This window comes from Calcarisporiella thermophila (genome assembly GCF_041956535.1).
Source record: "Calcarisporiella thermophila strain CBS 279.70 unplaced genomic scaffold VTP21scaffold_5, whole genome shotgun sequence".
NCBI classification, from domain to species: Eukaryota; Fungi; Calcarisporiellomycota; class Calcarisporiellomycetes; order Calcarisporiellales; family Calcarisporiellaceae; genus Calcarisporiella; species Calcarisporiella thermophila.
In genome coordinates this window covers 426987-454410 of record NW_027192195.1, presented here as the reverse complement: position 1 = coordinate 454410, position 27424 = coordinate 426987, and the positions used below count along the sequence as shown (strand labels likewise).

The following is a 27424-nucleotide window of genomic DNA, read 5'->3' as shown; positions in this document are numbered from 1 at the left end:
CTCCCTGCCATCCCCCTCTGCCACCCTCCACCCTCACCCCTCCCCTCCCTCCGCCGATAAGCCAGAGCTGCTGATTTGGTTTATCATCTCTCAACGAATTTAGTAATCAGAGTTTGTATTTACAAATATTCCTACTCAACCGCCCCCCATCCATCATCACGGCCCATCCTTCTCAATCTTCCCAAGTGTTCGAGGTAACCATCCCCTATCACCCCCATCACCCCTGTCCAAGATTGATCCTCATCATCCCCTCCCCATTGCTCCCATTCACATCCATCAGAAGCTAATGACAGATCCCCTCCCCCTTGTCCACTCGCCCTCCTCCTCCGACTCCGTCTCTCGACCCGGCTCCGCCCCTCCCCCGGAGACCGAGGATGCCGACTCCTCCCCGCAGCTTCGCGGCGCTAGAGGCCGCAAGCGCTCGCAAACGGCCGACGGTGATCGGCCCCCCAAGGGTCGCCGTCGGATTCTGGCCAACGACCCGACCAATGGGGTCAACGCAGAATTGCTGTGCTTGGAGCAGATTCTCGAGGAGGCCCGCCGGGACGAGCTGGCGGCCGGAAATGTGCCCTCGACGGACGCACGGCACACTAGGCCGGTGGACGACGACTTTAGTGATGGTAATGCTCGAATTCTTGGGTCCCCCCTCTCTTTCCTCCGATGGCCCATTTTTGGGGAGAGTCGTACTAATGCAACCCCATTTTGTCTCTTTGTATATTTTTGGTTGGATGTGGGCTGCCTCCCTTTCCTCCAGAGGATATTGGCGAGGTCAACATCTTCCCCGTGAACGAGTCCAACCCGCTCAGCATGGAGCTGCTATCGCGGGCCCGTCGCAAGCGCACCCGTACGATCACCACGCCGTACCAGACCCGCGTGCTGCGCAAAGTGCTTGCGCTGACCGCATTCCCCTCCACCCAGATGCGCCGAATGCTCGCTGAGGCGCTGAACATGAGCCCGCGCACCGTGCAGATATGGTATCAGAACCGGCGGCAGAAAGAGAAGTCGCGGCAGGCTGCGCAGCGGAATCACGTGCCCCCCGAGGGAAGAGGGGCCGCCGAGGCGAACAAGGAGGCGCCCCACCACCACCAGCACCAGCAGCACCAGCAGCAGGGTACCTTCTTCCACAACGTGACCATAGTGCAAGGGCAGCGGGAGGAGCTTCCGCCTGGCCATCCTTCCCCCCATGAGGTCAAGGTGGAGCGAAACGTGACTCCGCCGGCGTCCCTTCCCACCCCCGCCTCCGCCCTGCCCAATATGTCGTTCCAACGGTATTCAGAGGCCCCATCGCAGGGTCCCACGCCCCCGATGAAATCCTACATGATGACGATGCCAATCCGGAATTGGCCTCCTCCCTCCTGGCACAACTCGAGCAATCCCAAGCTCATGGCCCAGTCTGAGCCTCAAATGCAGGTCAAGGAGCATGACCAGCCGCTGGATATTCTTGCCATGGCTGCGCTGGATCGCGCGCGAATGGACGTGCCGGAAACCCCCTCTCCTTCGGGTTCCTCGGCATCCTCCTCTTCCTCTTCTTCGGCATCCTCTTCCTCCGCCTCCATTGCCGGAGGCGAGAGTGGTGAACCGGTGCAATCGTCACAAAAAGCGGAGAACCGGAGTGGCTCCCCCTCTCGATGGAGACCTTGGTGAAATAGTTGGATTATATATATTTTTGGATATTTATTTGACTTTGACTTTATGAAAGAGATATTTATTTTGTTGTAAAAAACAGGCCCCTTTTTTATATTGTAGCTTTTTCTGATTTCCCCTCCCCCCCCCCCCCTAGGGACCTATTTCCCCTATTTCTTTATTTTTTATTTTCTATTTCTTCTCTTTTTTTCTCTCTCTTTCTACTCCTTCTGTATCATACCCACACCTCTTTTTTGTTTTGGTTTCCACTTTCTTCTCTCTCTCTCTCTCTCTCTCTTTCACCTTTTTTCTTTTTACATTTCTTGCTCCATCTTTCTTAGAGGATACAGAAGGCGACATGAAATAAGAGTGTTGTATAACTTCGTTTCAGTAATAGATACATAGATTCAAACGCTTCCCCCTCCCCCTCCCCTCCTCCGCTCATTCTCCCATATAGAGGGATATAGGTGGAAACAAGATTTTTTCCCACCCTTTTGACGGCGGGAGGCTAGCCACGGTATTCCTGCCTCGCCCGCCCGCGAGGGGACCCATCGGTGATCCAATCTTGCGGGAGGAAAGCCACTCTCTCCCCTCCTCTCCACTCCCCTTGCTCCTTCCGTCCGCCTCCACAGGCCCCGCTTCACGCGGGGGCTGAGTCACCGAGCTGGAAAATCCCTCGGACTGTCTTCGGTGCACATAGGGTGCCATGTGTTACTCTCAAACCGTGTCTATCCCGCCGCGCAAATCCCTCGGAACTACACCGCGGGTGCACACACAAGACGGCCCTCCCCCTTCTACTTGCCTCCTCCTTGCCGCCTCTCGCCTCCCATCTCCATCTTGAACTTTACGTTGGTGGCGGTGTGTAACCCGGGAGAGGCTCTTTTATTTATCCGTGTACACAGATTTTCCTCAATGCTACTCGCCTCCTTGCCGGAGCACACACCCATTTGGCTCCCGCACCGCTGGTCTGGCATGTGGGACACCGGGCGACGGCACATGGCTTTTAGACTTGTGAAGCTTAACCTTTCCATGCCGGCCGTTTTTGGTGCGCTGTATTTCTACTTCAGGAAGGGCGCTCCGTTTCATGAACGTTCTTCTTGCTTCTTCTTTTTTGCCGGAATACAAATTGAGTTTCTTCGTGGGTAATTTGGTCCGCCCTGACTAATTAACTTTGTTGCAAGGACGAAGGTGGGGAAGCGGGGAGGATTGGAGGCTCGCCTACCCCCCCCTCCCCCCGAAATTTCCTGGTTTTGTCGCGGTTGTCCCTTGACCTAGAAGGCCCTCTCCAATCTCTTTCTCTAGTCCTAATAAGAGCTTGTAGTCTAAATGTCATATCATTCCTGCGTGCAAAGACAAGGAGAAAGGGAAAGAGGAGACGCGTAGTACAAACAAGGGCATGGGACGATATACAGAACAGAGGCGGAAATAGCAATAGCAATACATACAAGGGAGAGGGAGCAGTTGCCCATTTGGTTAAATACTATAGAGGACAAAGAAAACACGGCCCTGGTTGGGTATACGTCTATGGTTTGGAGGGGGGCAGAGAAGCGGGCACTCGCGGGGGGTTTGGAGCAGGGAGACTGGGCCTCGTCTTGTAGCCGATGCTGGCCATGCAGCGCTGCAGGCGAGGCCCAATGGGCCCTCCGTACTGCTGGATGGACTGGTAGAGGGACAAGGGCCGGTCGGACTTGTACGTCATGAGGCGCTCGCTGGTGTCCCGATAGTCCTTGAGCGAGACATGCGAGACGGAGGAGCCAGAGCGGAAGGGATTCAGCCCGGTTTCAAGCCAGGTGAAGTCATCGGGCTGGGCCCCCAGCGGCAGCAGGGCCAGGGTGTTGTTGGCGGTGGCCTGGCGCATCATGGCTCGCGCGGGCGCAAACTCCGGGCTGGTCTCCAGCGCCAAGGTCAGCTCCTCCAGAGTGGGCGGCTGTTTAAACGCCGCCCTCGCGGCCTGGTTGAGCTGCTTCGCGTACTCGCTGGCGCGGATCGTATTCGGCGGCTCCACGCTCACCAGATAGCGGTCTAGGGCCGTCTCGATGAAATAATCGGTTGTGACGGTGGCAATCCTTTCGTCCTCCGCGTTCAGCAAAAATCCCGGAGGAACGAGGGCCGAGGGCGCCCCCGGCAGCTCCACCCACATCGACAAAAAGCCCAGGCCGTGGATTAGCTCGTGAATGACCGTTTCCTCAAAGTCCGTCCGATTCGCAGCCCCCAAGTCAGGGCCGTCAGCCTTGAAGGGTCCCCCCCCCAATGGGCAACCCGAAAAAGTGGAATCCAGTTAGTATGCTCTCGTGGTTAGGAGTGGGAAAGTGAGGAGTGGGGGCGGCTCCGAACGCAAGGAGAGGGGTTCATCCATGCCAAGTGCCCCTCTCTCCCAGTAAGAGTTAGCTTACCCAGAAATGCCAGTCATGCTCAGCATTGAATTCGGCCGTGATGTCGTATGTGGCGTAGGCGGGGCGCGGTGAGAAGGTGAGCTGCTTGACCAGTGGCTGGGGGTAGAATCGCACGATTTGGTCGTCGTCTTCCAGCAACATCAGCCGCGTGGGCCTGGCCAATCCTGGATATTCATCCCCATGGGGGGTCATTTCATATTGGTATGCACACACAAGAGGCGATGCTAGATCGCCACTGAACCACTCACCAACCACAATGGAGTAGCCCCTCTTTTCGCAGCCGGGGTCCATCAGCTGAGTCTCGCCGTCCTGACAGAAGCGGTGAAAGGTGGCGTTCACTCGCACCGGCTCGCTAAACTCAAGGTAGCTCGACAGGATCTCGCCGCTCTTCCGGAGACCCTCGCGGGCCTTGTCACAGAGGGTGGGCTCCACCTTGCATTGGAAATCAAAGATGAACGCCTGGGACGTGTTGAACTGTTGTCTCCGAATGGGGGGATTCTGGGATAGGGGGCAAGGTACAATGACGCGGCGCTCGGGATGGAGGGGAAAGGGGTCGTCGAGGCAAAGGGGGGTGCCAGCAACGAGGGAGAACCCAACCAGAACAACCACGGGAAGTCGCATTGTAAGTGTATAACTGACAGATAACTTGATTCTCTATAGAAAAGCTTCTATGGTGGAGGGGGGGAGGGAGAGTGGAGAGAGAAGAGGAGATAGAAAAAAAAAATTAAAAGAAGGCGCGTAGGATTGTGACAACAGTGCATGTATTATCGCATTCGGTAACTTTAAGCCGTGTAGGGTCGCACATGATAAAGATTATGGCATGGACGACAAACGAAGTCGCTCCTCAAATCGGGAGGGGGCTTGTCGGGAGGAGGAATGGTCTAAAGAGGGCCTCTCTCCAGTGTGATTTTACCAACCTCCCCAATTGACACTTGCTTGCTTGGCCACTTCTGCACTCCTCCCACTCACATTCAAACAAGGTGTGCGTGACTTCTTCCTCAGCTGTACCCCCTACCGAATTAGGGCTAAAAGAAATTAAAGTGCTTGGCTGAGATCGCCTTATTGAATACCAGCGGCCACGGACAGCTGCGATTTTGTTTTGTTTTGTTTTCTGTCTTTTGTTCAGGAAGCATGCGCAGAGGAGACCATGCTAGGAAACCTTGCTATGCAGGTGAGCCTCAAAAATGGCCACCCCCCCCGACTCAAATGCTGTGCCTCATCTCAATTTGGTATAGAAATGGAAAAAAAGTTTAAATGGCCTATGAAGAAACCAACCAGCCACTAGAATGAACATGGTATGATGCACTCAAGGCCACTGTAGCCGGACGGCGAGGTTTCACACAGATTCAGGAGGTTGGGTGATAATCCCAGCCGAGGTCCCCACCACGATGAACGAAAGCATTCTCTGCAACCCCGAGCATTTTCCTCTCGTGTTCAGGTTCACAACCCAATCAAGGCTTCTAAGCCATCTGTGCACGCTCTGGGGCGGCTCGTCTAAGAATTATCCAACCCCCCTTTCGACCTGGACCGTGTCAACCTTTTTGCAGAATAGAGCCCTCGCACGGCGATATGTGGAGAGAGTCTTGTCTCAAGAGTGAAGTAAGAGGAGGGAGAGGGGAGAAAGAAATTCCATTTTTCTGAGAATAGTTTTCTGAGAATAGAATAGTTACAAGAGAAAAAGAAGCTGAGCTACGGCACTAAAAGGATGGGAAGATCAACCTTTGACGTTGGCCAGCGTGCAAAACTCCACCCTCGCTATGAACGAGCAGGTGAGGTCCGAATTCCTTTCGGAGGATCACCTCTAGCTAAGGGGGAGGCCGGCCGCTCTACCGCTACTGTACACAGGTTACCACACACAAAAACAACTGGTATTAATAGCACTTTCACCTCACTCCCCGGGACAACCACGGGTCAAACCAAACGGTCTAGCAAATGTACACGAAAGTACAAAAGGGAAAGGAGTAACAATCATAAAAAAACAATGGTGACCAAAGGAGATCGTGTACAAAGACAGAGAGAAGGAAGAAGGAGGAAAAAAAAACAAATGAGAAAGCCAGAGCACAAACTAATTCACCCAATTATAATAAAATGCAAGTTTATGGTGATGTCAGATAAATAATATAAGACCTCACATACGCGCGCTCGCCGCCACCCACCATCGCCCACCCCGCCCCATTTTCCTCGTGCTGCGCTCCCCCCCCCCCCCTAAAACTCCTCCCTCACGCCGGCCAGTTTGTCGACCAGGCACGTGTAGAACTCGACGCCCTCCAGGTAGTCGTGCTCGTTGAGGTACTCGTTGTGGCAATGGAGCAGCACCGGCATGTTCTTCAGGTACGACACGCCCAGCGCAGGAATCCCAAGCGCACGAATGTAGCGCGAGTCCGTCGCGGCGGGGAAGATCTCGGGGCTGGTCTTCACGCCCAGATCGCGGCACACCTCCTGGAAGGCGGCCCACCACGGGTTGCCGTCCAGCTGCGTAATCTGGTTGTTCCCCGAATACTGCAGGAACTCGTAGGAGACGCCCTCCTCGCTGCTGCAGAAGTCGTGGATCATCTTGCGGAACTCGTTCAAATTCGTGCGAGGCGTCACCCGAATATCAAACACAGCGGAGGCGTCCTGCGGCACCACATTGGGCTGCACGCCCCCGTTCAACATGGTGAGGTTGACCGTGGTCACGTCCCCCAGCTTGGCGCCGCTGGAGTGGAGCAGTTTTTCCTGCTCGTCGCGGAACTTGAAGAACTTCTGCAGGACGTTGGTCTAAACGCAAAGAAGGGGGAGGTTAGCGCCACTGCTTCAAACCAAGGCTAAGCTTTTAGCCAAGCAGGGTCGTACCAATTTACGTGTCGCCGTCCCTGGAATAAACTGTGAGCCGTGGCCCGTAGTACCGTTTGCCGTGACACGCACCCACCAGGTTAGGCGCTCGCCGTAGAACACCTTGAGGGCATCCTCAGGGTTGGCGATACCCTCATCGAGAGCGAATCCAACGTTCAGCTCCCGGAATTGGTCTAAAAAGCGGGTCGTGAAAGCTTTCATCCCGTCCACTCCGCCGATCTCCTCGTCTAACATACACACGGTGAGAACCCCATTCAAAAGCAGTCGCCTGAGAAAGGATATAAGAAATACCTGGAACGAACAGGATGTGGATGGTGCGCAGCGGCTGTTTTCCCTGGGCCTTCATGTTAGCAATGGCCTCCATATACCTGCAAGACAAGGGTAATCGACAAGATCTCTTTAGTTAGCCAAGATAGAAGAGAGAAAGATATCCAAGGTGGGGGGAGGATGCTAGACAAACTTACCACGCTCCCACGCATTTCATATCTACAAAAAAGACATCGGAATGCGTAGAGGTTAGAGATCAACAAGAGAGATTAGAAAACATCATTGAGAGGGGATTGTTCCATGGGGATGAATGGGGGGAGGGAGGGCATGTGGGTGGGAATGGGATGAAGCCAAGCCGAATTCTCCCAACGCCCCACCCTCCCCATCCAATGCAGTATAATTACCTTGAGAGCCTCGGGCAACAATGTCGCCATTACGGAACTTATGGGCCTCAAAGGGAGGGCAGGACCAATGTTCCTACATTCGGAGAACAGTTCGTTATGTAAGGTTAAACTCCAGCACCACTCAACTCTAAATAACTAAAATGAGACTAAAAATACTCACAGGAAAAACCGGTACCACATCGGTGTGGGAGTTCAGCAGGAGGGATTTCAGCGACGGATCAGTGCCCTCCCATGTCAGGAGCACGATGGGCTTGCCGGCGGCAAGCTCAAAGCTACGCGCCTGGAGCCCGAGGTCCGCGGCCCACTGCTTGAGGAAGCAGGTGCAGGCGGCATAGTCGGGCGAGGGATGATCGGTGCGGATGCGAAGATACTCTCTAAAGCGCTTGACAGCGGGATGCTCGTCAGAGCCGGAGGCGGAATGCTGGAAGCACTCCTCACGCTGCTCTGAAATGTCAAAGGTCGTCATAATTACAATGTGTGCTTCTTTATATATGGGGTTTTACTGTAGAAAAGAGGAGAATACAAGGGAGAGGGATGGAAGAGGGTGGGAGAGAGTGGAAAAAGGGCAGGGAACAAGAAAACTAATTAATGGAATTAGAAAAAAGAAAAGAGCCAAGTAAGAAAAGGTTAAGGAAGAAGAACGCACCCCTATGGAAACTTCCCACCGTTTTTTAAAAATACTAAAATTAAAAAGCAAACAGAGATCAGTATTAAGATAAGCGATCCCGCTAGAGATAATTTGAGTCGCCGCTCCCTCACGTGATCAGTCACAAAACCTACGAAATGCGTAGTCAGAGGTGGAAACCTTTCCAAGAGGCGTACAAGGAGTCGACCTCCTCCACGAATCCCACATGCTTCGGCCGCCACCCCAGAACTCGCTCCGCCTTGCGCGATGAGGTGGGGCACGTCAGCGCAAGGCACTCGTCGTAAGACGTGGTGGGCTTGGTGAATTTTATCTCGGCGTTGTCGCGGCCCGCCGCACGCCCGGCGGCCCTCGCCATATCCGCCACATTCTCGCCACAGGTTCCGAGGACGAAAATCTGGCGGCTCAAGAGGGCGGCTTGCTCGGCCACCAGGACATAGGCCTCCGCCATGTCGTCGCCATGAATGGTGGACCACCGCGTGGTTTCATCGCCAAACACCGTGATCGGGCGTCCTTTCGACGCGTCCTCGAAAAACGAGGCAAAGCATGAGCCGCTGCCGCCGTAAATCTAACATAGAAGAGAGGTGCGGATGAATTCCAACGGGGATTGTCGCTTAGCATCCCAAGCTATGGGATGTTACGAGAGGCTGGCTCTCGCTTCCAACTCACCATTGAGGGCCGGATAACAATCGGGTGGATGGACGTGCTCCGTAGCACCTCCTTCTCCACCTCTTCGCGCCACGCCACATGTCTCGGGGGCTTTGGCGCGCTCCATTCATCAATAGTCTCGCCGGGGCGATGTCCGTATATCCAGACACCGCTCGTGAAAATATACACTAAGCCAGCTGGGCGCTGCTTGCCAATCTCTTCAATCTCGCGGAGCACAGCCCTGCAGTGTTGAACGGGATCATCCCAGTTCGCAGAGGCATCAACAATCACGTGGGCTATGCTCGCGATCGATCTCCAGGTCTCTGGGGTCTCAGCTGAGCCGACGATGGGGATAATCTGGAGAAGGAGCCACCATCGAGATGAAGCCAATTAGAAGCCATGGAGAGAATGAGAAATTCGCATGCTCACCTCATCGCGCGACAGACTGGCCGCATTCTTCTCGCTTCGACAAAGACCGTACACCGTGTGGCCATGTTGGCGAAATTTTTTGGCGACAAATGCGCCGACGAAGCCGGTGGCACCGAGAACGAAAACAATCATCACCGTTTGTGAGGGGAAATGTGAGGCGGAGACCGGAAATTTTGAAAACCAGCCCCTTATTTAAGATAACATGCAAGGTGTGCGAAATGGAAGGATGACTAATGTGGTGGAGAATATCCGTCTGGGATAATTCATCCCTGGGAAAAGTATCCAGCTCTGATTCTGCTATGCGGCTGTGAGCAAGCAGGCTTCAAGCAGTATGCGTCCTACCGGAGAGTCATTGAGATAATTCCGCAGGGACTCGCATGATGGGCACGAGGGTGGGCAATCGGCACACAACCCTGGAGCGGAATGTCTGCTGCAACACGACGTAACATCTCACACAATCATTAAACCTATTGCATGATGGGCTCCTATAGGAGGGTTCATACATGGCATTGCTTAACTTGAGTAGAGCAACATACAGTCGAGCCCAGGGCCCAGGGATTTTTCAGTCTGCCGCGATTTTGGTCAAACCCGTGGTATAAAGGTGAGGACGACTGGCAAATTGGAGGGTGGCTTGTACACAAGTCACAGAGAGCAAATCGTGGCTCGACAAGTTTAAATTCTTGGCGGATATGCGGATCAATGGATATTTATTCAAAAGCTCTAAACGGCTCGTGTTGAGCTCATACTAATTATGAAATTGCTGGTGCCTTCACTGTTGGGCCTCTCTTTTCTAAGCCTTGCCAAAGCAGATTGGTACAGTAATTCCAAATACAAAAAGGTCCTCTTACGCGATGTACAAAGCATTACTCTTCGCAAGGTACGTTTTGCCAACCCCCCAATCGTCCTAATGATCTGCTAAATTTTACCTATCGGTTGGGCGTAGGGCGAATATACCACTGCGCGCCGCTCAACCCCCATACCCCAGCTCTCATGCATTGGCTCCGCATGCCGACAGTATAGCCCGGACGTGATTCAGTGCAAAAATATGGGTTGGGATGGGCAAGATGTGCAGTGGAAGTGCGAAGCCGATCTCCCCACCAACGTGAAATTTGGGGAGCTGAGTGTGAGTTGTGAGGGCTACAGTTATAGCGATGACGACTACATCCTTGTGGGATCGTGTGGGTTGGAGTACGAGCTAAAGTATACCTCCTATAACAGTGGTGGCGGGTGGGGCTCCGACTCCTCTTGGCAAAACTTGAGGGGGGGAGCCCAGGGGTGGAAGGATGCCTTTGATGGATTGGGTGGCATAAGACACGGCTTTTGGCGGTACCGCAATAATTCATTCCGCTTGATCTCTTTCCTGCTTTCGCTGGCTGCGAAATACGCGTTCTATGGGCTATGGTTTGGCATTTTTGGCATCACCATCTTTAGCATACTCAGTTCCTGTTTACGGCGTCCTCGTATGCCTGAGCCGGCCAGGCCGCCGGGCTTCTCCTCCTTCTGGGGCGGCTGGTGGCCAGGCGGCGGTGGGGGCGGCGGTGGCTGGTGGCCGGGAGGAGGAGGCGGCGGCGGCGGATACTACCCCTCCTCTGACTACTGTGCCCCACCAAGCTATGGCCCAAGCATGGGTAGCGGAAGCGGATTCTGGACCGGTGCAGGGTTGGGCGGGATGGCTGGGTACGCCCTCGGGAGTAGGCATCGCAACCAGCAGGAGAGAAGAGAGAGAGAATTTCTGAGGCAGTATGGGGGGATGCACGAGGATCTAGGCACGAGCTCGTCCTCATTTTCCTCTACCCCGACTAGAAGGGCCACCGGGTATGGTGGGACTCGACGTCGATAGCATGTAGATAAGCGCAAGATACCGTTCATTTAATTTATATGAGGTTTGACTTTATTGGAGAATATGAAAAAACGAGAAAAAAGAGAGAAAAAAAATAAAAGAGTTGGAGAATGAAAAAAAAAATATATATATATATAAATACTAAAGGCTAGACATAGCACTAAAAAGAAAGAGCAATATGGGAGGGGGGAATTAAGGGAAGGGAGATAATTAACAAGAATATGTAAGTAATATCGCACAAAAAAAAAGCTAAATTAAACAGTCATGAAATGAAGATGAAAAGAAACTAGAAACTATTGCAAAAGAAAAAGGTAAACCATGGCAAATATCGTGCAAGAAATCTATCTAGTGTGACGAGGGATAGATGGGCTGTTCCATCTTGTCGTGGAAGGCTCCCACCCACATCCACACTCGATGCTGCTCGCCTCGCACCTCGGAGGTGATGGCTCGAACGTTGCTGTTGCCTTCCACGATACGCTGAACCCGAGTCCAGAGGGCGTTGCGCCGCTTCGGATCGTGCTCGTCCGCAAGCAGGGCATCTCTCAGGTGCGCCACAGCAAGTCCCGACTGAGAATACTGTACGGGGTCCACATAGTGGAGGCGCTCCTGCTCCTCCAGCCGGCGGAAAGCGCTCTCAACCAGTCCTCTCACGATCAGGGCGTCTCGACTCCGCCTTGCAAGCTCCTTCCGTAGGATCAATACCCCCATCACGGCACCCAACGTGCCGAGCAATGCATTGGTGTGCGCCAACAGAGCATTGATAAATGCGTACTTCACGCGGCACGCGAAGGGAAGGGACGGCTCGAGGCTTGCCAGCCATCTCTCGCCATCAAACAAGCCCACCGACACCTTATCGCGTCGCTGGGAGAGATCCAGCATCGCCAGACGCCAGTATTTGTCAAACTCGAATTCGCTCAAAGCCGGAGTCATGGTGCTGAATACCTCATGCATGGTCTTTCGGAGTGTCTCAGCCGGAATTCCATACTGTAATACATAGTTCTGCTCTATATCTTCTGCAGCGTCGATGGCCTCCTTCGGGGGTCGAACGTACCCACATTTCACTTGCCCTGCGTGCTTCGCTAGTTCTCCGCGCACCACATCCACGATGTACTGGACATACATTTGCTTGGTAATGTCGGGCACGCAAGTCGGCGCAAGTGGAAGCAGCTTCCCGAAAGAGAAGGGGTGCGACTTCTCTACGAAATTCTCGTCGCAAGCAAAATGGCCGTCTCTGCAAGTGGCATGTTCTGGGCAGGGTATACACGACGGGCGGAGGTGGGCCGAGATAGAGTGCAGGAGCGTATCGTTTTTCACGGGGTCCTGCAGAGGTGTGGATCCGGCGACGTCACTATCACAGTAGCCCGCTGCAAAGCGCGCATTGCGGTAGTAGAGGCCGTAGGCTAGCAGGATGAAGAGCACCACCAACCAGATAGAGCTGAGCGAGTACTCTTCCTTTTCGATTACCAGCGGCGAACTCCGGCGACGGCGGAGGGGCCCAGTATCGGTCGCCCTCGAAGAGGCCCTTAGACGCTGTCTGATCGGGTGCTCACCATCCGAACCCGCTGCTGTGGGTGATAGGGTGAATTTAGGCGATGCGGGTTGAGCCAACCCATCGGGATCCCCGGGCATCGAGGCGCGATATTTACGCGAAACAGAAGAGGACCGCCCCGTTCTACTTCGGCTGCGGCTCCTGGCATCGCCGATGGTACGGCGGCGCCTAGTCTTATCGGGAGAGGATTCGCCGCCGCTCTGGAACGGGTTATCAAAGGTAAATGGGCTACGGTCCGACGCATGTTTTCCATTGCTTTCTCTCTCAGAAGCGACCGGAGTTTGCAGGATTTCGCTCTTCCTACCCCGTCGTGCAGGAGTAGTCTTGGGATGCGCGTTCGTCTCTGATTCTGAACCATCGGGTACGAGACTCTATAATTAAGCAAAAGCGTACATATACCGTCAGCATCCCCATCATATTGCAACAGGGACAAGATCATTGGAATAGTTACCTTCTTTTTAGCAGGACGACCGCGTTGTCTTGGAGTTGCTTGGGGCGGAGCAGGCGCAATAAAATCATCCTATGACAGCAACAGTAAATTAGTATGACTTTTAAATTTAATCCAGTCGAACGCGAAAAGAAACAACACAAAACAAAGGGAAAAATCTTGAAACATCTAACATGGTACAAAGTTTTCAACACAAAGAAGTTTTCCAAAAAGAATCACAGCTTCGACATTGAGGTGAGAGTGAGTAATTTTGACACTTACTGCCGAATCATGCTTTTCATGCGCTTCCTCCAGGGAGCTTCCAGGCATATTTACTATGCCTGCACCACTGGGGCGCACTTTTCGTCGCTCTTTGAGGATGGATGGTGCCTTTTGCCCAATATGCTCTCGAAATAGATCGACGAGATCTCCTTTCTTGGCAGAGGCCTTTGTCTCGACCCCATGCTTCAAAAGGATCCCGCGCAGCTCTGCCATGCGCAGACTTGTAGGATCAAAGTCCGGCTGCAGATAATAGTCCGAATCGGGTTCCATGTCAGCTTTGGGAGGCATGTAATGTCAAGTTGATGAAGAGCGGAACGCGAAAGCATGAAAAAAATTCCCCAAAATGAATTTTCAGGCGAGCAGGATTGCGCCACACAAACTTCTCTAACAATAGGGTCAATTCACAAAGACCCTTTCTCTAAAACCTCGTCGTCGGCTTCGGGATTCGGGAAGAAGTATCCAGCTGAATTTTACATTCGAAAAAAAATACATACTTTAACCTAATATACTTCGCTGAGGCATGGACAAATACCAAGTAAGTAATTCGATAATCCAAGATCGTATATGAGTCGGCATTGATTGAATCTCGCGTTTTTAGAAAATTGAAAAGCTTGGAGAAGGTATTGATTTCACTTACAGAGGGTGCAACCTAAAATGCCCTCCATCTAATGCCCCGCATGTGCTTGATAGGGACCTATGGCATTGTCTACAAGGCGCAGAATCGGGAAATAAACGAAGTGGTGGCATTGAAGAGAATACGATTAGATAATGAAGAGGAGGGTGTGAGTATTGCCATGCACTGCACCGTTTTCTGGATCTTTCATATAACACTGTAAATCCAACCCCTCTAGGTGCCCTGTACTGCTATCAGAGAAATTGCACTTCTAAAGGAGCTTAAACATCCGAACATTGTGCGGTAAGTGGCAGCCCAGCAGTGAATCGATTCTACCTGTTGTTATGCTAACATGGTACTATCTTACCCTCTCTCTTCCTCTACCTATATGCTCCCAAGACTCCACGATGTGCTACACACCGATAAAAAACTGACCCTCGTATTTGAGTACCTCGATTCGGACTTGAAGAAATTCCTTGACGCTTATGGCGGCGATATCGATGTCTTGACAATAAAGGTTTGTGGCCAGCAGCGCGCCTAGTTGCCACTTTTTTTGTCGCCTAGCATGCGGGGACATTTTCTAAGTTGTTTACTGTATGTTCTAGCAACTCTTATACCAGCTTCTCAAAGGCATTGCCTTTTGCCATCAGCACCGTGTCCTTCATCGGGATCTCAAACCGCAGAATCTGCTTATTAACAAGGTTAGCTTTTGACCTGGAGTGCAAGGCCCTTGATTACCTCTTTCTACCTTTTTACTGGCATAACACCGTCAAACCTTCCATTCAGAAATTAGAGCTGAAGCTGGCCGATTTTGGTCTCGCGCGCGCGTTTGGGATTCCTGTTCGGAGCTATTCTCACGAGGTGGTGACGCTGTGGTATCGAGCACCGGACGTGCTCATGGGCTCGCGGCAATACTCCACCTCCATTGACATATGGTCTGTCGGCTGCATCTTTGCGGAGATGGCATCCGGCAGGCCCCTCTTCCCCGGCAATAGTGTGCAGGATCAGTTGACAAGAATATTCAAAGTGCTAGGAACCCCGTCCGAAGAAACGTGGCCAAAGGTGTCCCAATTGCCCGAGTACAAGGTAATCCTCCCCCCCATCCCCACAGTCGGTGTGGTAGTGTGGCCGTGTGCCTTGTGTGCTGACGTCTTTTTTTGTTGGCGTAGAAGGATTTCCCGGTGTACCAAAGGTTGCCGTTAGAGTCTCTGCTCCCGAAGCTCGATGCGCTAGGGATCGATTTGTTAAGCGTAAGCGAGTCTGCGTTTCTAAATGGATGAATGGCATAGTAACGCTTTTGAAATGATAGAGAATGCTTGAATACCAGCCCGAGAAGCGGATTAGTGCGGAAAATGCACTTCATCGTAAGTTTGTTCGCCGCCGCTCTCTAAGTTTTCCATGACTAATCCGGTTTCTCCTCCTTCACGTCTAGACCCATACTTTGCCGAAATATTGCAGGCCGAGTCATCCGTGTAATTTAATCTTCCTATCTTTATTCATCATGAAGCAAATCTTTTCTTCTTCTTCTTTGTACGTGCAGTTATTGTGTTGCCCGCTTTTTTTATCGTTTTATGTATTTATTATAATTATTGTGTGTTTATTTCTCTTTTTTATCTTAATTCCTATTTCACGATTTCTAAAAACGGAAGGCAAAAGGAAAGAGTGGGTTCATTAGGGTGCATGAGAGGAAAGGGAGAAAGCGGAGGCCGTCCCGCCGAAAAAAGGCATTGGGGGGACTGGGCTAGCAAAATCAGGCCAACGGGACAACGAATAAGTGCCGCTGACCCAATATCACATCATCCTTCCTTTTGGGGGAAACCGTTGGGTTTTCTGCGCTGCACTGCAGATCCCCTCCATTATGTCGCCCATCATCCCCCTTCTTTCCTCTAACGTTTGCCACACCTGTCCCCTCTCTCTCCCCCGCAGCGGCAACCCCCCCCTCATTGTGATCATTAATTGCATCTGTGTGGAGACATCCTCACTTTCCACCCCCTCTCTCAAAGTTTGCCGGCCGCCGAAATTGGAGAAAAAGAGATGCATTATGTTATTACGAGAAGAGTGAATATGGGTTCTAATTATCATCATTCTAGCAATAGCTAATAAAACAATAGGAAGGATAAGAAACAATAACTCTAATAGACAGATGCAAAGAAAAGGAAAATGGAGGGGGAACAATATTACACACACGAAAAGAAAATGAACTATATGCCAATAATTACAAGATTAAGCATTCAATGCTGTCCATATGGGAGAGATATAGGGGGAGAGGGGTAGACGGCGGCCATTATTGCGCATACAGAAAATCTCTAATGGGAGGCAGGGAGACGTGGGAAGCCGGGGCCTTGGGCGGCGGGGGAGGGAGGGGCGGGTGTCGCGATGGAGATCCAGAGGCGTACAGGTAAGGGGAGGAGAGGGCGGGGGGGGCCAGCGGGGAGGGCAGCGGCAGGACCCGAGCGCTGGGGGTTCTGTCGTCGTCGAGGATGTCGGAGAGGCGGGCGCCGAAGCCTGTTCCGGGGGGGTATTTGTGCTTGAGCTCGGGGGAGCGGACGGGGGAGATGTCCGGGGTGATGATCTCCTCCTCCTCGCTCTCGATCTCGTCGTCGGAGGAGGACTCGGCGCGGGGGGACATGTCGGGGGTGGGGATCTCGGTGGGGTGCTGGGTGCGCATGTGGCGGGCCAGGTGGCCCTCTCGGGAGAAGGAGCGCACGCAGCCGGGCGACGGGCAAGGGTAGGGCTTCCAGCTGACCTCCAGCGGCCGGCCGAGGCGCTGGCGCTTGGAGTTGGTGTGGATGCGCGAGTGGCGGGTCAGCTCGTCGCTGCGAGAGAAGCGCTTTTCGCAGCCGGGGAAGGTGCAGGCGTGGGGTTTCTCGCCGGTGTGCGTGCGCATGTGCCGAGTCTGGTGCTCGAGGCGGACGAATGCCTTGTCGCAGACGCTACACTTGTACGGGCGGTTGGGTGCGTGGTCGGGCGAGGGGTGCTTGCGCGAGGGGGCGCCTCGCTTGGAGGGCGTGGCCTGGCAGGCCGAGGGCAATTGCGAGAGGTGGAGCAGGCCGGTGGCGGCGGCAAACGATGAGGCCATGGTGTGGGCGACAATCACTAGCTGAGCTTGGTGGAACGGCGCGGGTCGAGACTCGAGTAAGAAGCCGGAGCGGCGAAGGGTTGAGCAGCGGTGGGGAGATGAGGGGCGTAGGAATTGCGGTGGTGGGCCAAGAGGAGAGGGGCTCGATACAGGAAGAGAAAAGAGGCCACGCAGCGGGGGGGAGGGCCGGTTATTTATATCGCCAAATCCAAGGGTTCCAAATGTTTCGGAAACTTTTGCTAACGGATATGTAATATATTATTATATAAAGACAGCAGCATGTAGTTTTTGCCGTTATCGGGAAGTCCCTCATTGCTTCCGAATAAGTCAGCTATCCGCCCCCTCCCTGCTCGCCCCCCTCATGCACGTGCAATTGTGTGCATCGTTGTGTGAGATGGCGAATCTCTGCGTCCCTATGAGCATGCATGGAAAATGAAAACGGGATATTTGCGCAGTTAATACGACTCCGGTGTTGGTGTTATCGATTTCTCATTTTCTGCCGGGCTTGATTGCGGGCCCCGCCACATTGGTTGGTTTTGGCGGGCTGGCCTCAGTCCCCGCCTTCTCCACTCCACCGGAAATCGCGCCTGCTCCTTCCCGGTCGGATCTTCAACTTCTGGAGCAAAAACATGGGGCGATTGGTTTATCGATTGCGAAAAATTTAAGGGATCTGTTTCAAGAAGGCCTTTTCTGACTCTGCTGTCTTTCACATGAATCGGGCAACACCACGGCCGCCCCCCCCCTCCCTCGCCCTCGCCACGCCCACCTCCCTGTTCCAGAGATATCAGCCCCCCGAGGCCCTCGCAAATGTAGAACATGGACGCGGGGGACTGGTCCAATAACCATCCCGCCTCCCCCCTCCCCCACTCTAGCCCGAATTGTTCGGCCGCGCTCCTCGTTTTGGGCATTTGCGGCCGATATGGAAGGCCGGCTCTGGGGCAGGGCTTGTGTTGGCGGCTCCGAATGTTTAGAGCTGTCACGTCCCGGCCGCCTTTGCTTTTGCCCAACCCTGTTTGCGTGTGCAGTGGAGGACTCTGAAAAAGTCCTCGCGGTCGCTAAGAGATAAGACCGGCGCACGAAGATAGATAAACCAAAAGAGCCGCTTTTTTTATCTCTTTATCTGAGCAAATTCAGGCCCAGCAGGCCTCCTCTTCCGCTGTGTCCCCCCCACCTTTGCACAATACGGTATCCTCCTGTCAAGCTCAGTTTCTTAGCTTGGCCAAAGCTATCTGTTTATTATTAATTATTCTCATGTTAATTTCGCTTCAACGTATCTCCGCAACAAAACCATCCCTTCGCCAATCCCCCCCCCCCTCACCCCGGTGAAATTGTTCGACATCATCCGTGGCTTGGCCCGCTCAAAATCACGCCGAATTCGAACCAAGGTTTCAACCTGCGAACAGGTGATCCTGAGCTCCGCATGGTTAGCTAGGAAGCCATGCCCCCGTTTTCCAGCTCCACCAGCCCTGTGCTTCCTCCCGTCACACGCGCTCAGCGCAACGATCTCGAGCTCAATGAGCTACGCCAGTCTGCCGCCGACACTCTGCAGCTAGAGTCTCTGCTGGTCATGCACGCCATTGCGCGCGAGGAGGTAGGGAGCGATCCATCTTAGAATCACCATGGACCACCATATGAAACTAACATTCATTATTAGTCACCCGCCAAGACACGATTACGTATGGTCCGATATATTTGTGGTTTTCCCCAGCCGCGAACTGGATACCCGTCGCGCGCCCATAGATAGAGAGGGAGAGCCCTTCTTTTTTCTTGCCTGATATGGGTCGCTGATTTCGATTGTAAATAAAGGATTCCAGTCTTGTACTTGGGTCATTATCTTGGTAAATTGTCCTATCTGATTCTTCAGAACTTGTTCCCCCCCCCCCCACAAAAAATAATGAGATAGCTGCCAGGGAGATAGGCGAATCCATTATCGTTGAAATCTCCCCGGACGCATCCTACTAGAAGGCGGTGCGAAACATTGGTTCTTCTATCCTCACCTCTTTTTTTTTGGAACACCAGCTTAACACTGGGGGATTTCTGAGTTTCTATGATAAAGCGCCATAAGAGACCATGACCTCTTCCCAAAAATATATTTTGCTCTTCTAAGAAGAAACAAGAAGGGGTTTGACAGATGGCTCGGTGGCCTCCCTCTAGACTAAAAGAGGTCCCAAGAAGTGGAACATTTCTGAGTGACATTGAAGGGGAGAGGGACAGGGCCTTTTGACGAGAGAAAAGCGAAAAATGCTGCGATACTAGGGAGAAAGCTATCTTCGCTTTAAACCCGATTTAGCTACTCCATCGAATTTCATCCTTATCCGATTTAGACCAGGCCCCCTCTGAGTAATCTTGCTGCGGACGGCTCCGCAGTAATCTGATTTTTTATTCTGATCCCTCGATCCAGAGAAATGCCCGTTTTCATTTTTCTTCTTTCTTTGATCCAATTCGGCCACTACCTTATCGAAATGCTTCGCTTTACATTGATTTCTAATTTCAAGCGCGCCTCTGCTCGGATTAACCCGGCTTTTACTGCAACTGCCCGGAGAAGCTATCACCCAAAGGTGGACTTTGCATTCTCCCCCCCCCCCTACTCCCCCTAATGCTGGTTCATGTTATCAGTTCTAAACTCTTTTTATTTTTCGTTTGCGTAGGTGATCGACCACTATGAACATCCCAGGAATGTAGGCTCTCTCAATAAACTCGATCCCGATGTCGGCACCGGTTTAGTGGGCGCGCCCGCCTGCGGTGATGTAATGAAACTTCAGATCCGCGTTGATGAGGCAACGGGCAAGATCACCGAGGTCAAATTCAAAACCTTTGGGTGCGGATCGGCCATTGCCTCCTCAAGCCTGGTCTCGGAGCGTGTAAAAGGTCTGAGCCTGGATGAAGCTGGTACCATCAAGAATACGGAGATTGCAAAGGAGCTCTCTCTACCGCCTGTTAAGCTGCACTGCTCGATGTTGGCCGAGGATGCCATCAAAAGTGCCATTCGAGACTACCAAAGCAAAAGAGTCAAGGGCGCCCAGGGGTCAATATAAGCATGACGTGAGCTGGTCTCCAATCTAGCAGCTCGACATACTTGCTCTTCCCAGAGCGCAAAACTCGACTTCATACATATATACTCACAAAAATCCCATGCAAAAACCTCACTTTGTACATAGCCTCTTTATTGCTTTTCTTTTCCTTAGGTTGTCTTATTTCATATCACATAGGTCTAGAATAGTTGTTTCTCTTTTTTTGTTTCTCTCCACTCAATTTTCCTCCCCTCTCCAATATACATGTATACTTAAAAAAATAAATCGAACAATAAAGTCAACCTATATCCGTCGCAAATATTGCGTCCGAACACGCAGAGCTGTCTGCTACCGATAGGGTAGCCGCGCAGGCTCTGTTCGGAACAGTAGTCTCTCGACCATGGGGTTGGGCCAGCCTGCGATTGTCTTTCGGGTGGCCACTCCCCCCCCCCCCTTTGATTACATTTTCAAACTCCGTTTCACGCTAATAAAAGCTCAAATAGTGGCATCCAGATCTAGAGGAAGGCCGACATCATGGACGATCAACAGGATTGTTTGGAATCGATAGAGGCTATTGAGGAAGGCTTTGCAACGTGTCTAAGGGTAAAAGCAGGGTTTCCGCTCCCCATTTCTCTCTTCCGCCTATTTTATTATTGGGATGGATGCTAAGATCGTGTCGCACTCTAGGAGGCTCAAATCCACCCGGAGCCTTACATCGCATTCTCGACTCTTTTAGAACTTCATCTTGCCAATGCTTTGGAAAAGTATACGCCAAGCCAAGTGTTTAGCCTCTTGCTCACGGTTAAAAAGGTCTTGGTGCCCACCGAGAGCGAGAGTGAACCCATTAGACGGTACAAAGTAATTTAGTTGTTGTGCTGCAGTTGGACTTTATTCTCACCATATTTAACGTTGCCATGTTTCTCCCATTAACCAAGATCAAAATGTTAGAGCATTCCGGTTGGGATATCTATGGATATTTGTTACCCTTTCTCACCTATTCCTCGCCCACGGGAGCTGACCAGGCCCCGGATATCCTCACCTCTACTTCGACGTTGTTAGACACCATATCCATGCACGGCAACCCCCGCGAAGTATATCTTATGATTTTAAATCATTTGGGAGCCCTGGATTGGAATGTGGACGCGAGCCATCTACTTAGGGACAGGATCGTGGTTTTTACCCACCTGGGGAGCGGGCTCTTGCAGGGTAATAGCCTAACTTTATTTTTGTATTGTATTATAAAGCTCTGCATTTCTAATGCGCAAATGGTGGATAGTGCTACCACGCATCAAAACCAAACGGCTCTCCACCTTTCTACTAAGCGTTGTGAAACTGTTCTTGCCCGCGCTACATTCACTGAAACGGCTCGCCCTGGAAGACTCTCCTAGTCCAACCGATTCTGAGCAGGGGGTGGATGCGTTGGCTGAATTTTTTCTGTCTTTCTTGGAGAAAATGTCGGTCCATATACAGATTGCGGAGGAGGTAAGCTGCAATCCCATTTGCCATAAAGAGACTTTGTTGTAGCAAACGGCTTATATCACTCGTGTTTTTTATTTCGGTTTAGGAGTTTCCACTTTTTTTGCGTCTAAATAGTGAGGACGAAACGGAATCGCTACGATATCTCTTCGTCTTCATACTACTTACCTGGGTGGACGCGTACTTTGCCCGGCGTGAGCTCCACATCGGCGCCGCCTATTATTCTAGACTACATTCCCGGTATAACTTTAAGGGTAGTGCGTTGGATGTTGGCGAGCCAAAGAAAGAGACTCTTCAAACCGTCGACAGAATCAGGGTGGGATAGACTTTTCATATGGAACATCAAGTCCAGGCTTGTTTTATGCTAATATTTACCCAAGAGGCTGGCAAGCTCATTGCGTTTAGGTTTTGAGGACCTGGTATATTATGTTGAATGCAACGTTGGCGAGGGTATGTAGATATTGGTTATTCCTTTGACGTGGAGTCATGTGGGCACTGATCCTCGTTTTCAAGATTTCGTTTCTACCTCGACACCAGGTGAAGAGGAGAAGGAGGGTGAAGCAACCGAGAGAACCCTCCCTCTTCCACCCAATGGCATTTCAATCATGCTCGGGTTTTCGATTCTCTCGTGTCTTCATGCTTCTCACCACCCATTGCCTCAGCCTCTCTCGCATGGATGGCTCTTTCGTGTCGCGCTTCCCCTCGCATACAATTCACTAGCTTCTGCATCCAGCCAACCCGGTGTCTTCGACCCAGCCCTCTCCGTCCTATTATACACGGTCGAGCGCCTGGATCCCGGGCTATTTGGTATCGATGAACTCAGTGTGACCACTTATCCCTTCCAGCTCAAGCCTTTAAAGTTCGTCGAGGAGATGGCCCTATTTTCATGCACAAACCCGAATCCCACTTTTCGCTTTCTAGCATTCGAGGCGCTGAAGCGCTACACCCTCTCCTTCCGCCCTGAAGCTCGCGCTGTGGTTGCTAAGGAGCTTCTTCGGAGTCCCCTGCAACCTGCACGGGCCGGGGCGATTTCCCTCGTGAAGGACTGGGTCATGGAGGGCGGAGTCTTCAGTGGGAAATTTTTAGGGGAGCTGTGGCGAGATATATTTAGGATCAAAGTCGAAAGTGGAAGCATCAAGGGAGTCGAAGAGATGCAGGAACTGGATGACAAGGAGGATGAGGTGGAGGAGGAGAGGAAGAGGGACATGATGGCGACCGTGGATGGCTTTTGGGAATGGTGGGGAACCCTTTTGCAGGTGGTGAATTTTTGGATCTTTATCCTTGTGCGAGACAAGGATAATCAGGTATTCCCTTGTTTTTCTAACCGCTGTTACTCTGATAACTTTGTGTGAGTCTTAACTCTCCCGCTCCTCCCATCTCTACCCTAGACTGGTATCTGGGAATCCTCTACCCAGCACTGGATGCGTCGAGAATTTCTAGAGCCAGTTGGCATCCGTATCCAGGACCTCCTTGAACAGCCGACAGACCCGGAGCAGCAAATGAAGCTTTGGATGTTGATGGACGGCCTCAACCGTGTGCGTGAACTTCTTCAGCAAGGGGACCATGAAAAAGGAAAATAGAGAGAGGTTTTACATAATTCAAACTGTGGCCTTTAAATGTGGAAAAGAACATCCTACCGCATCACAAAAACTAGCGTAGACATGAATCAAATGGGGTGACTAGAGAGGAAAACATAATTATGATCGCTTTTGGTATTGTATTCCGAGGTTGTGCATGGAATCCCTACCTAAACGGGTCGGTGGCCGATGATTCGGTACCCCCACCTCAATTTACGTTCAAGGAGAGGGTGGACAGGCTAATGAGAGAAATCGAACCATCGATTATTCAATTAGTCTAGGTTAGGTTATGAAATCTCCGACATTCTTTCTCTTGGGGGCGTTCTTTTACAATCTCTCTTATTCAGCCCGTTTTTTTTTATTATATATTTCCGGATTGATTATTTCTTTTTCCACACGTTACTGTTAGCTTTAGTAATGAAATTTGCTCTTGTCTCCATCGCTCTAACAGCTCTACTGAGCTTGACCGTGGATGCGGATGTCCAAAAGTAATTTGCTCGACTGCTTTTTCTTCTCTTCCTTTTTTTTTCCCATTTTACCATGTTCACCTGACTAATCTTTGTCTCATTAGGATCCAGCTCAAGAAACTTAAGCAATCCCCCGGCCAGCGCCTCGAGTCTCTCTCGCGTACGGGTGAATATCTCACCCAAAAATATTTTGGCACCCGGCGCTATTCGCGCAATTCCGGTGAGGTGATCGCGCTCAACGCGGACGGCAGCGCTGACCATGGTGTCCCCCTCTCGAACTTCATGGACGCGCAGTACTTTGGGGAGATTGGGCTAGGGACGCCGCCCCAGAAGTTCACCGTCGTATTTGATACCGGATCGTCAAACTTGTGGGTTCCTTCCACCCACTGCAACTCGATCGCCTGCTTCCTACACAACCGATATGATTCGCAGCTCTCCAAGACGTTCAAGGAAAACGGCACCGAATTTGCCATCCGATACGGCACCGGCTCCCTCGAGGGCATCATCTCGAACGACGTGCTCACCGTCGGCGGCATCAAGGTCCAAGGCCAAGACTTTGGCGAGTCCGTCAAGGAACCGGGGCTGACGTTTGCGTTTGGGCGCTTCGATGGTATCTTCGGGCTTGGGTACGATCGCATTTCCGTGCAGCACGTGGTCCCCCCGTTTTACAACATGGTCGACAAGAAGCTCGTCGATGAGCCCGTGTTTGCGTTCTGGCTGAACAGGGCGTCCGAGAGCGGCGAGGGCGGCGAGGGCGGCGAGATGGTGCTGGGGGGAACTGACAAGAACCACTACACCGGCGATATTCACTGGGCCCCCGTGCGCCGCAAGGGCTACTGGGAGGTGGAGCTGGAGGACGTGAAGTTTGGCGGCGAGTCCATCGACATCGAACCCGTCGGCGCGGCCATCGACACCGGCTCCTCCCTGTTTGCGGTCCCGACGATGCTGGCCGACCTGATCAACAAACAAATCGGCGCCAAAAAGAACTGGAGCGGACAATACACTCTCGACTGTAGCGTGGTGGGCTCGCTGCCCGACTTCTGCCTCACCTTCAACAAGAAGGATTTCTGCCTGAGCGGAAAGGATTACATCCTCGAAGTGCAAGGCCAGTGCGTGAGCGGCTTCATGGGAATGGACATCCCCGCGCCCGCTGGGCCCCTCTGGATCGTGGGCGACGTGTTCCTGCGCAAATTCTATACCGTTTATGACCTGGGCAACGACCGCGTTGGGTTTGCGACGGCCAAGTAAACACGGCCTGCGTGAATCTCTCCTTGTTTATTTTGCTGCTTGCCCATTGGATATATGTACTATTTCTCCTGTCTTCTCCTATAAAGCATGCTCTTCCAGCCCCTTTTTATCTCCTCTTCTCTCTTCTTTTTGTCTTGATTTATGCTAGCCATCCATCTTGTTTTTTGTCTCCTCTTTGTAACTGGCCTAGTTTTCCCCCCCCCCCCCCCGGCCTGTTTCTGTGAATAAGAAGTGAAATTGCTATAATCACTGCAATCGTGCGAACCAAGCATCCAATCTTACCCTTGAGCAGAGTCTTTCCGAGTCGGACCGGCACGGCTTAGATTGCTTATTTCTAATTCGGGAAGCTTGCACAGGTGCACCTTGTGCGCTTACTCTTCCCCCACTCTCCTCGCCTCACACTCTCCCTGCTCTCTATTTACCTTAGCTCTGAGGGGCGAAGAGACCACTAACCGAATAGCACCAGCGGCCGTAGCTAAAGGAAAGCGAGAAGAGGTGATCATGGAGAGCTCTCGTGTGCCGTCATTGACGATGCATTCCGACGAAAAAACCGAGCACTCCGCCTCGACGGTGGAGGTGGAGTGCGGGGAGAGGGATCGCAAGCAGGTGCGAGATGCGGGCCGGCTGGTCTACTGGATCTTTCTACTGCATGGGGTGTCGATTCTATTGCAGTTCAACGGTAGGGGCACCCTTTCCTGGCCCAAGCTTGGGGGTCATCCCTCTGATCTCCATGCCTTTACTTTTCCCCAGTGGTGGTCACAGCTTCTAGCTTCTTCGAGCAGCGCTTTGCGGCCACCCCTTACGCAAAGACGTTCCAGAACTTCTTCTCCATCGCCTACAACATCCCCAACCTTGTATCCCTGACCCTTGCCCTTCTCTTCACCAACCGCGGCTTTTTCCAGAGCCGCATCCTCTGTGCTATCTCCATCAATGTAGTCGTCATGATGCTGCTCGCACTCTCTGCACGCACCGCTGCATTGGGGGAGGATGAACTCTACTTCCGGGTCGTGCTCGGGTTGGTTGCCGTGACCGGCGCTTCCTCGGCACTGTACCAGAATGGTGTGTTTGCGCTTGTTTCCAATTTCCCCAAGATATATGTCCAGGCGGTCATGAGGTAGCGATTCTCCGTTTCTCTTTCAGCATGGTCGGCACGGGCATGACCGTTCATTTCCTTCTCCCCCTCCTTGCTTGTCTCTTTTTTGTTTAGTGGTCAAGGCGTAGCAGGCGCAGGAATCGCCCTGGCGCAACTCGCAACCACCGCAGGCGCAGGCTCGGGCAGCAGTCTGACAAAGGCGGATCTGGATCAGAGTGCGTTCTGGTACTTCATCATCGCATTCGCCATAGCGTTTGCGTCCTTGATTGGGGATTTAGTGCTGATCCGGCTCCCATTCTACAAGGTAAGCTGAGCGCCCAATCACTTCCCTCTCGCCTCCATGCTCACCTCCCCGCTTTCCCCTCATCTGGGGCTAGCACTACACCTCAGAGAAAGCGGTGCGCGACAAGCTAGACCCGGAGGCCGTTCCTCCGACCCTTCGCACGGTCTTCAAGAAAATATATCCCTACGCCTTCGCGGCTGCCTATGCTTTCTTGGTCACGATTGCCGTCTTCCCCTCCATCACCACCCAAATTCTCTCCGTGACCCCTTCGGCATCCCGGTTCCACCGGAACGACGTCTTCCTTGCCTTCCACTTCCTGCTATTTAACGTAGGCGACCTGCTTGGGCGGGCCATCCCGGGCCTCCAATGGATGTACACTCGCCGTGCCTGGGTGCTGGTGGTGGGCGCGTTGGCTCGCACGGCCTTTGTGCCCCTGTTTATGGTGTGCAACGTCATGTCGCCCGGCCGGAAGATGCCCACGGTGATCAATAGCGATGCCGCCTACTTCATCCTGGTGGTTCTGCTTGGGCTCAGCAATGGCTGGGTCGTATCGCTGGCCATGATGGCCGCCCCGAATCTCGGGAGCGTGAAGCCGCACGAGCAAAATATGATAGGCAGTATGATGGTGACGTGCCTGATTGCAGGGTTGGTGGTGGGGTCGGCGCTGTCGTTTCCGCTACGGTCGGCGGTATGACATCGGGGGGCGCGGGCTGATGGCGTGTTGGGCAGAGGGGAAGGGCGGTTGACCGTCTCGTCCGGCTCGGCGACATTGGATTAATTTCGCGTTGTATTATTTCATTTCTCAGCTCTTGTGTCTTGTGTCTTGTGTCTTATAATGGTATCATTTTTGGATGGAGGAATATCCATATTGCTAAATTTCTCTTGCCTTTTTGTGCGGCTTCCCCTCTCTTGAAACACAAGATCCCTCCGCACGCCGGCCTCTGTTCAGTGATGAACACCCTAGAACTTAAGTTCTATTAAAAAGTTCGCTGGGGCCCAATCACCGGCCGTTTCGAGTAAAATTGATTTTTCATGTTCCGCGTCTCTCCCTCTTGCGTTGCTCGGTGCTGTTCCAGTTTTGAGCCCTTCGCTTTTTTTCCGGATCCATCATTTGGATGTGTTTCTAGCCTCCGGCTTTTCCCCCCATCCCCAAGATTGCCTGCCTCTCTAACCCCACCGACGGGCATTTATGTAAAGCGATTGCTCCCTGTGATCGACCAGGATCCCATGTGAATGTCTC

The 27424-nt window shown here is 52.4% G+C and overlaps 15 protein-coding genes across 15 annotated transcripts; 9 read left to right on the top strand and 6 right to left on the bottom strand.

Moving 5' to 3' along the window:
* Positions 1 to 286: 286 nt before the first annotated feature.
* VTP21DRAFT_9277 (uncharacterized protein) lies at positions 287 to 1644 on the top strand (the record flags this gene model as incomplete). The annotated part of the gene is made up of 2 exons (XM_069400216.1): positions 287 to 620; positions 755 to 1644. 2 exons carry the CDS (start codon positions 287 to 289, stop codon positions 1642 to 1644), a joined length of 1224 nt encoding a protein of 407 aa, XP_069254165.1.
* Positions 1645 to 3145: 1501 nt separating this feature from the next.
* VTP21DRAFT_9276 (uncharacterized protein) lies at positions 3146 to 4637 on the bottom strand (the record flags this gene model as incomplete). The annotated part of the gene is made up of 2 exons (XM_069400215.1): positions 3146 to 3853; positions 4017 to 4637. 2 exons carry the CDS (start codon positions 4635 to 4637, stop codon positions 3146 to 3148), a joined length of 1329 nt encoding a protein of 442 aa, XP_069254164.1.
* A 1084-nt stretch (positions 4638 to 5721) lies between these two features.
* On the top strand, positions 5722 to 6135 carry VTP21DRAFT_9275 (uncharacterized protein; the record flags this gene model as incomplete). The annotated part of the gene is made up of 1 exon (XM_069400214.1): positions 5722 to 6135. One exon carries the CDS (start codon positions 5722 to 5724, stop codon positions 6133 to 6135), a length of 414 nt encoding a protein of 137 aa, XP_069254163.1.
* An 86-nt stretch (positions 6136 to 6221) lies between these two features.
* VTP21DRAFT_9274 (uncharacterized protein) lies at positions 6222 to 7985 on the bottom strand (the record flags this gene model as incomplete). Its single annotated transcript, XM_069400213.1, has 6 exons — positions 6222 to 6773; positions 6849 to 7075; positions 7140 to 7216; positions 7313 to 7334; positions 7520 to 7592; positions 7680 to 7985. 6 exons carry the CDS (start codon positions 7983 to 7985, stop codon positions 6222 to 6224), a joined length of 1257 nt encoding a protein of 418 aa, XP_069254162.1.
* A 325-nt stretch (positions 7986 to 8310) lies between these two features.
* Positions 8311 to 9371, bottom strand: VTP21DRAFT_9273 (uncharacterized protein; the record flags this gene model as incomplete). Its single annotated transcript, XM_069400212.1, has 3 exons — positions 8311 to 8730; positions 8832 to 9167; positions 9240 to 9371. 3 exons carry the CDS (start codon positions 9369 to 9371, stop codon positions 8311 to 8313), a joined length of 888 nt encoding a protein of 295 aa, XP_069254161.1.
* A 619-nt stretch (positions 9372 to 9990) lies between these two features.
* VTP21DRAFT_9272 (uncharacterized protein) lies at positions 9991 to 11079 on the top strand (the record flags this gene model as incomplete). Its single annotated transcript, XM_069400211.1, has 2 exons — positions 9991 to 10116; positions 10183 to 11079. The coding sequence occupies 2 exons, from the start codon at positions 9991 to 9993 to the stop codon at positions 11077 to 11079; spliced, it is 1023 nt and encodes a 340-aa protein (XP_069254160.1).
* Positions 11080 to 11424: 345 nt separating this feature from the next.
* VTP21DRAFT_9271 (uncharacterized protein) lies at positions 11425 to 13625 on the bottom strand (the record flags this gene model as incomplete). Its single annotated transcript, XM_069400210.1, has 3 exons — positions 11425 to 12999; positions 13080 to 13148; positions 13338 to 13625. The coding sequence occupies 3 exons, from the start codon at positions 13623 to 13625 to the stop codon at positions 11425 to 11427; spliced, it is 1932 nt and encodes a 643-aa protein (XP_069254159.1).
* A 232-nt stretch (positions 13626 to 13857) lies between these two features.
* VTP21DRAFT_9270 (uncharacterized protein) lies at positions 13858 to 15426 on the top strand (the record flags this gene model as incomplete). The annotated part of the gene is made up of 10 exons (XM_069400209.1): positions 13858 to 13872; positions 13936 to 13957; positions 14028 to 14119; positions 14189 to 14253; positions 14350 to 14467; positions 14556 to 14651; positions 14737 to 15036; positions 15120 to 15200; positions 15260 to 15314; positions 15383 to 15426. 10 exons carry the CDS (start codon positions 13858 to 13860, stop codon positions 15424 to 15426), a joined length of 888 nt encoding a protein of 295 aa, XP_069254158.1.
* An 808-nt stretch (positions 15427 to 16234) lies between these two features.
* On the bottom strand, positions 16235 to 17937 carry VTP21DRAFT_9269 (uncharacterized protein; the record flags this gene model as incomplete). Its single annotated transcript, XM_069400207.1, has 4 exons — positions 16235 to 17268; positions 17384 to 17442; positions 17495 to 17645; positions 17796 to 17937. The coding sequence occupies 4 exons, from the start codon at positions 17935 to 17937 to the stop codon at positions 16235 to 16237; spliced, it is 1386 nt and encodes a 461-aa protein (XP_069254157.1).
* Positions 17938 to 18467: 530 nt separating this feature from the next.
* On the top strand, positions 18468 to 18773 carry VTP21DRAFT_9268 (uncharacterized protein; the record flags this gene model as incomplete). Its single annotated transcript, XM_069400206.1, has 2 exons — positions 18468 to 18620; positions 18684 to 18773. 2 exons carry the CDS (start codon positions 18468 to 18470, stop codon positions 18771 to 18773), a joined length of 243 nt encoding a protein of 80 aa, XP_069254156.1.
* Positions 18774 to 19434: 661 nt separating this feature from the next.
* Positions 19435 to 20064, top strand: VTP21DRAFT_9267 (uncharacterized protein; the record flags this gene model as incomplete). Its single annotated transcript, XM_069400205.1, has 2 exons — positions 19435 to 19587; positions 19678 to 20064. 2 exons carry the CDS (start codon positions 19435 to 19437, stop codon positions 20062 to 20064), a joined length of 540 nt encoding a protein of 179 aa, XP_069254155.1.
* A 510-nt stretch (positions 20065 to 20574) lies between these two features.
* Positions 20575 to 23096, top strand: VTP21DRAFT_9266 (uncharacterized protein; the record flags this gene model as incomplete). Its single annotated transcript, XM_069400204.1, has 8 exons — positions 20575 to 20643; positions 20728 to 20898; positions 20976 to 21246; positions 21317 to 21522; positions 21605 to 21832; positions 21897 to 21966; positions 22030 to 22820; positions 22905 to 23096. 8 exons carry the CDS (start codon positions 20575 to 20577, stop codon positions 23094 to 23096), a joined length of 1998 nt encoding a protein of 665 aa, XP_069254154.1.
* A 414-nt stretch (positions 23097 to 23510) lies between these two features.
* VTP21DRAFT_9265 (uncharacterized protein) lies at positions 23511 to 24808 on the top strand (the record flags this gene model as incomplete). The annotated part of the gene is made up of 2 exons (XM_069400203.1): positions 23511 to 23581; positions 23665 to 24808. The coding sequence occupies 2 exons, from the start codon at positions 23511 to 23513 to the stop codon at positions 24806 to 24808; spliced, it is 1215 nt and encodes a 404-aa protein (XP_069254153.1).
* Positions 24809 to 24867: 59 nt separating this feature from the next.
* Positions 24868 to 25080, bottom strand: VTP21DRAFT_9264 (uncharacterized protein; the record flags this gene model as incomplete). The annotated part of the gene is made up of 1 exon (XM_069400202.1): positions 24868 to 25080. One exon carries the CDS (start codon positions 25078 to 25080, stop codon positions 24868 to 24870), a length of 213 nt encoding a protein of 70 aa, XP_069254152.1.
* Positions 25081 to 25309: 229 nt separating this feature from the next.
* On the top strand, positions 25310 to 26878 carry VTP21DRAFT_9263 (uncharacterized protein; the record flags this gene model as incomplete). The annotated part of the gene is made up of 4 exons (XM_069400201.1): positions 25310 to 25487; positions 25559 to 25922; positions 26016 to 26205; positions 26279 to 26878. The coding sequence occupies 4 exons, from the start codon at positions 25310 to 25312 to the stop codon at positions 26876 to 26878; spliced, it is 1332 nt and encodes a 443-aa protein (XP_069254151.1).
* Positions 26879 to 27424: the final 546 nt, after the last annotated feature.